We start from the raw sequence: 7,226 nt of genomic DNA on the forward strand, positions 1-7,226 counted from the left end.
GACGCCAAGGCCTTACCCATCCCAGAATAACTTTAATCAAAAACCGCAGACACGTTTCCAATAGCCTTGGTAATCGCTATCAGAGAGACGAATGTATCCAAGTCACGGTTTCTGATCTAATTTTCAGAAATCATAAATATTTCGGTTTCAGCTTTGTTGTGTAACATTATAATATTGTAAATGTTTTCATTGCAATCAACCTCGAAATATGATTACAATTAAAAATAAGCCAGAAAACGGTTTTCCACTTTCTTACATACGGCCTCTGGCAATCACTAAAATTCGAAGTACAAATACCAAGAACTTAGCCAAATTTAGAGCGTAATTTCTTCTCACTGACAATTTCTTTCAACAAATTACCGCTTCATATTTACAAGAATAAAAGTCCCGTTTTGAGTTCACAGTTCAACTTTTTCATGTTCAAGAAAAGAGCTTGCCAATTGTTTGCTACTACACTTTTTTATTTACAACCATCAAGGAATTCCGTTTCCCGAAAAAGTCATTCCCGAAATTTGGACTAGTTATGCCGGTTTACAAAAAAAAGAATTCCATTAATTTTGAGACCCTTTTCCTCCTTGATAGGTTTTCTGTCCCGCTCTTTCGAGGGGACTCCAAAAATTGGTAATAATACTCAAAGTTTGCTCCTTTGCACGGAAATCTTTAGTAAAAGGCGAAAGATTTTCACGGTCAAATGCAGAGGAACCAGAGTTGGTGAGGATAACCTGGAAAGAGTATATAAGGGCGGCTATGTACGGACACCTCCCGGGTTTAGCGAGTCACCATAGAATACGTGGCAAAGGGGCGGGGCTTAGCAGAGGGGGAGGGGTTGGGGGGAAAGGATTGCTCATTCGTTACATACGAGGAGAAGCACAGTGAAGCCATGAATGTAAAATTGGGTTGAGGTGGAGATTCATTCTGGTCAAACTTCCCGGCTCCACATTTTTCAAGAATTACACAAATTTTTTTTTCAAAAAATCCCCGCTTCAGATTCGCCACAAAGTTTACTTTTTATCGATTTTTGTCTCTCGGCAATCTTCAGAAATTAAACAAATAATTTTTATAATCTTACCTGTGGAGAAATAACCGGTAGAGACATGAGCAATGGAGAAAGAACACTTGGGCAAAACAGTTGAGGAGAGATCACAAGAGGTCCGAGGACGGAGAGCTGTAAATATTATTTTTATTTTCCAGTTTCAGAACCAAAATCTAATACACTTTTAATATATTTTTGAGTTGTAGACCCTCGTCTCTCAAAAAATGTACCTTATTAATAGTCGGTGCAAATGCTTGAGGAGAGAAAACTGTCGGATTCAAGAACACAATTTGGTATACACCATTCAACAACGAAATTGTTTGTCTCTTCGCACGTCTTCCATTTTTCCCGAATCCCTGTGCTCCATTTCCTTTCGCCAACTCTCTGATCGTCATTCGAATCGATTCTTCTTTTTGATCTGGTGTCAATTGATCAACTTCGTGAATGTCAAATGGAAGATCGGAAACTGAAGTGTTATAGATTCCAGTTTCTCCATATAATGCTTGCATTTGTTCCTTGTTCATGAATGAAAACTTTCTATTGACAAAGTCCAGATTTTGTGAGCCAGTGAGAGATGCGGAGAGGGTGGAATAGGCCTTTAATGAATGAAGCTAAGCTAATAATTAGTAGGAGTTTGTGAAGAAAAAACAAAAATGTTGAAACAGAAAAATATTTCAATAAACTATTTATCATAATATCATCAATATTTTATCGTATGACAAGTTTTTGATATGTCTTTTAGGAAATTCGATAACTGAGCTCAAACTGCAGGTGTACGGTATTTTCCCTACCTGATCAATCATCGATGTCATATCAACCAAATCCTTATCCAAACCACTCTTCCTCAACCCATTCACCAGATCCAATGCGTCATCAACTACAGTATTGACTCCAGTTATATCCATCACCAATTCCAGTACATTATCTCTGTCCTTCGGATTCATTCCAGTCTTTTCCAGAACATTCGGAAGTGGGAGAATACTGTTTTCACTGTCGTCACGGTATAAAGGAAACATGTCAGGCGAGAGGAGACGTCTGAAAGATATTATAGTTGACGGTGAAGGAACAATAAAAATGCAAAAATGTTAGTTTTTTGTGGATAAGATGATACAGTAAATTTTAACTCAATTTTTCTCTTTCAACTGTGCTACAGAAAAGTCAGTCGAATTAGAGCCAATTTATCTCGGTCCATGTAAAAGAAAACAAAAAATTGTCAATGGAAAACTTCGGCAAAAATTCCTGTTTAAACACTTGGTAACTCCTAACAGACTTTTGAAAAAAATGTTTTTCTCATTGCTATATTAGTTAATTATTCTCACCAACCTCTTCGTGTTCAATTTCTCTGGCATAATTGGCATGAACCTAGGTGACAAGAAGTTTGCATTCGAGTCCTTATTATGTTTTTGTACTGCATCCACCAATCCAAAAACATTTTCATCAATCATTCCATTTGGTGTTATATCTCTGACTCGATCACTAAATGATTTCGCTTGTCTTAATGGGTGATTTTTTCCAATGACCATATCCAGCATTCGATTTTTGAATCGATTCTTCTCACGAGCACCGAACACAGCGTCTTGGAGCTGGAAATTTGAAATTGTTTTCTAAATTATTTGAATCCCCTCGAGAAGTTGAACTGGTGGATCGAATACTTGAGATGCCGTGCCTCTACCATCTGACCTATACGGTCGAGAGTTCGACCGACGGTGTGTTTTGAAATTTTTAAAAATAAATATTGAAGAAACAGATTTATCGAAAAAACTGCTAGTCCGAATCGATTTTAAATCGAAAAGTATCCCGGGGTTCTAACTTTCAAAAAAAGTGGAGGTGAATTACTAGTTAGAAAATGTCACTTTTTCGAGCGTCCAAAAATGATAGCACATGTTTTGAAAACTTCCTTTTTTTGGATTTTGGACAAGTTTGTTATGAAAAAGGTGAGAAGTACCGACTATGAACGAATCATACAAAGAAAACTTCCAGAAACAGTAAACTTACATTTCTCAAATTCGCATAACTCGATGTCATATTCTTTGTTGGTTTCACTCTAGCAAATTCTCTAATCATTTTTGTGAATTCTTGTATTGGACTCTTTCGATTTTCATGCAATTCTGGCATTTTCGCATAATTCTTTGGCTTATAAAGTACGCCATCCAAGCTATCCAATCGTTTCGCTTCAACCGCTGCTTCTTTCTGAATTGTTCAGTTCAGTGTTGCAATATCGAAAATTTAAAATGTCTAACTTTTTCATGGCTTTTTGAACAGTAAAAATGTTTAGTTTCAGGTTGTTTTCAAAACTTCTGCTCGTTTTCGGTTTTCTTGATTTTTTATTTGCCCTTTAAAACAACTCACATTACTATACAACGATAAAATATTCCTCTTCACTCTCCTTCTTCTGAATTTCATCGAATTTATCTTCTCCATTTTGTTCAACATCTTCGGTGTCATCTTATACTGACCCGCGAAATTTCTTCTCTTCAATTTTCGAAATCTAGCGAGTTTTAGTTTTTCAGCTTGAATTTCGTTGATTTTCTGAAATAGTTTTTTCTCAATTTATAGCACTTCATGTCATTTTCCAACCTTCACCACTCTCTTCTTCAACTGCTTTTGAACGATTCGTTTCTGAATTCTCTTCTTTCTCAACTTCCTTATATCCAATTTTCCAATAGGTACAGTATCTTGTTTATCAATAAAATCCAGTTTCGGGTCTAAAGAAGCTGATCCATATTTGTCTTCTAATTTTCCATCGAATGCATTCACTAGACATTTTGCACCAGCTTTTACATCATATTCTTTTGAGATTGAATCCAAGCAAGCAACGAATGCACGTCGTTGGGGTCTGGAAAAGGTTGGAATTTACTGGTAAGTTGATGGCTGTGTTTTGGAAATAAGGAACATGAAACAGTTTTTTTCGGAAATAAATTTTGGAAAAGTGCATCTGCTGATCAGAGGCCGTATGAAAGAAAGTGGAAAACAGACGGTATGACGGTATTTCGGTATGCAAGAAAATTTTCGTTTTCCGGAAACCATTTTCCAGGCGTTTTCTTTTCCGAAATCGTTTTCCGACCTCGGAGGTCGGAAAATGGAGAGGAAAGCGATTTTCCGGAACAGAAAAAGGGTTAATATCGGCGAATTTTTCGATATCTCGTTGTTCTTTTGAAGATGTATGAAACAAAACAATTTTAAGAAAATAAGCTATTTTTAGTGTCTTGTGAGCAAAATTTTCCAAATTTTCTAAATGGCTTAGCTGGCTGCCACCAGTCTGAGCAAATCATATAAATTTCAAAGGGAACATATTTAAATATGTGTTTATTAGGGCAATTTAAAATTTAATCAATTTTTCTTACTTTTTGAGGAGTCATTTTCCAGCTCACGGTTCCATTGTGTTTCCCTTTTCACTCTAAAACTATCATCAGCCGAGTTGAATGATGAAATATCAATCTCTGCTAGCTCCAAAAATCTTAAATTACCCATATTTTACAATTTTCCTTCAATTATGATGAAGACAGGATCAGATTTCGAAAGAAGAGTAGCGGAATCTCATAAAAACATTCCACCTAGAAGAAATGTTTCCAATCTTCATAATTTTTACTTTTATCAGTCTTCCGAACATCGTATTTTGTATTTTTAGGTTTATTTTAGTAAAAACTCGAAATTATCCATTTTCGGGATAGCAATATCACTGGCGTATATCCTGACACCGGAAATACGCCAACATTTACCGGAAAATGGAGGCTGGAAAACGATCATTTACCGGAAAATGTTTTCCATTTCGTGTTCCGCTTCTTGCATACGGAAAACGGCATTTGCCGGAAAACGGGTTTTCCAAGGAAAACATTTTCCAAAGAAAACGGTTTTCTGGAAAATCGTTCTTGCTTACGGCCTCAGGAGTAATCAGTTCTTTTCCTCGTTGATAGGTTTTCTGTCCCGCTCTTTCGAGGGGACTCCAAAAATTGGCAATAATACTCAAAGTTTGCTCCTTTGCACGGAAATCTTTAGTAAAAGGCGAAAGATTTTCACGGTCAAATGCAGAGGAACCAGAGTTGATGAGGATAACCTGGAAAGGGTATATAAGGGCGGCTATGTACGGACACCTCCCGGGTTCCGCGAGTCACTATAGAGGACGTGGCAAAGGGGCGGGTATTTGGGGGAAGAGGTCGTTGGGAAACGATTGTACGTTCGTAGGAGACAGATGAAGAACCAATTGAAAGAACCAATTGAACCTAGATTTGTGTTAACACAGAAACTGTAAAAGTTCGAATTGTGAAAATATTATTTTAAGGTTGTTTTTCACATTCAAAAAGCTAATTTTCAAGACATCAAAGAGTTACCTATTTAAAATTTCAAGAAGTTTCACAAAACTTTAAATTTTCACGAAAACTGAAAGCCGTTTTTGGTTACTGGCACAATTATGGCTTAAAAATTGCAATTTGGGTGATAATTCAGCAGAACGAATCTTTTAGAAGCTTCCAAAATGGGAGTTCTTTACGAAATTGGAAACATTTTTCAACTGTCACAATGTTTTTGTATAGCGGCAAGAAGAGTGAGAAATGTTGCCAATACAATATGCAGGCGAACATAACAATAAAGCGGTACAAGGTGGAAGGTGTAGGCACCTATCTTTGTACACCGTCACGTAAAGATTCATACCTTGAAGGGGGACTCCGAACAAAAATTTTTATTGCATTAAAATGTTCGAAAAGTTGTCTATTTTCCCAATATTATAGCGAAAAAATTCGAAAAAAAATCCGAAATCCCCGAAAAATGCCGTTAAAAGCGAAAAACTTTCAAAAAAAAGTTGCTAGGAGGGACGAAGGATTTNNNNCNANNNTCTTCTTTAGCTGATATTTTTCGCCTATCTCGTCAAGTGACTTTTGGCATTCAATTTGTTCAATGCAATTCAAGCATAAGTTTTCATTCGAATAGAAGTAAAAACGATTTTTTGTGTGGTTAAACATATCGAATTGAAACAAAGCCTAATACACGGATAAAACACGGATAAAACAACTTTATGAAACAGTCAAAACTTACACAATTTTTTTTCTACAAGTGCTTTTTTAAAAGTTTTATTAGAAGTATAGGATATTGGTAGCACAATAGCTAAATGCAAATTAATCAGAAAGTGTAGTATTTGTTCCTATTTTTAAAAATGTTTAACTAAACCGATTTAACAACTTCCGATACTTTTTTTCAATGACTCAAACTTTGTTTCAGCTCCAACAACTTCATTATGGTTGGTACATTCAAGCAGTTAGTTCACTTCTCGGCTCTGTTGGCAAACAAATATACATGAAAATGAGAAAGTGAGCATTATTTTTGTTTCTTTTCAAATCGCCATCACACCCTATCATCAACACTTGTTTCCTAAAACGGCAGTAAATCAAAAAGTGAAATTGGAGGGTGAGAAAGACCAGTATTTGGCACTTTTATGACCCTTTTATTGTTGCCTTCTCTCTTCTGTCTAATCAGAAACAAAAACGATTCTCGAGGAAAATTCGTCAGAAGAGGGAACAATGCGTCGTTAATACGCAATTTAATGAGGGATGATTAGCAGGAAAAGATACGAAATATGCCTGGAATCGACAATTTATGATTATTGTTCTTTTGGTTTCGTGAGGTGGCGAAATATCGCATGTCGAGGTTGTTGCGATTGGACTGAATGGATAGAAAGAAACTAAAGTTAACGAAAATTTGAAAAGGGATACCTTTGTATGAAAATCTAAATTAATGATAAGGGGACATTAGAACTTTGGAATTTTTCGTAGTTAAAAGGGGACTCCGACCAAAAATTGTTATTGCCTTAAAATTTTTCAAAAATATGTATTTTCCAAATATTGTTGCGAAAAAATTTAAAAAAAATCTTAACTCCCCGAAAAACGGCGTTGAAAAAAATAGGATTTGAATTCCCATCCATCGCCAATTCCAGTACATTATCTCTGTCCTTCGGACTCATTCCAGTCTTTTCCAGAACATTCGGAAGTGGGAGAATACTGTTTTCACTGTCGTCACGGTATAAAGGAAACATGTCAGGCGAGAGGAGACGTCTGAAAGATATTATAGTTGACGGTGAAGGAACAATAAAAATGCAAAAATGTTAGTTTTTTGTGGATAAGATGATACAGTAAATTTTAACTCAATTTTTCTCTTTCAACTGTGCTACAGAAAAGTCAGTCGAATTACAGCCAATTTATCTCGG

The 7,226-nt window shown here is 36.0% G+C and overlaps 1 protein-coding gene across 1 annotated transcript in view; it reads right to left on the reverse strand.

Moving 5' to 3' along the window:
- Cbr-mltn-12 overlaps positions 1-7,226 on the reverse strand; it is a gene marked incomplete at both ends in the record, with an annotated part of 10,979 nt that overhangs the window by 953 nt on the left and 2,800 nt on the right. Inside the window, 7 exons of the mRNA XM_045235220.1 lie at positions 1,070-1,165; positions 1,264-1,629; positions 1,825-2,068; positions 2,357-2,616; positions 3,029-3,223; positions 3,383-3,562; positions 3,611-3,869. Of these exons, the coding sequence (XP_045097371.1) occupies positions 1,070-1,165; positions 1,264-1,629; positions 1,825-2,068; positions 2,357-2,616; positions 3,029-3,223; positions 3,383-3,562; positions 3,611-3,869 (1,600 nt within the window). The remainder of the gene's footprint in view (positions 1-1,069; positions 1,166-1,263; positions 1,630-1,824; positions 2,069-2,356; positions 2,617-3,028; positions 3,224-3,382; positions 3,563-3,610; positions 3,870-7,226) is intronic.

The sequence above is a fragment of the Caenorhabditis briggsae genome (genome assembly GCF_000004555.2).
Source record: "Caenorhabditis briggsae complete genome, chrIV, whole genome shotgun sequence".
Lineage (NCBI taxonomy): Eukaryota > Metazoa > Nematoda > Chromadorea > Rhabditida > Rhabditidae > Caenorhabditis > Caenorhabditis briggsae.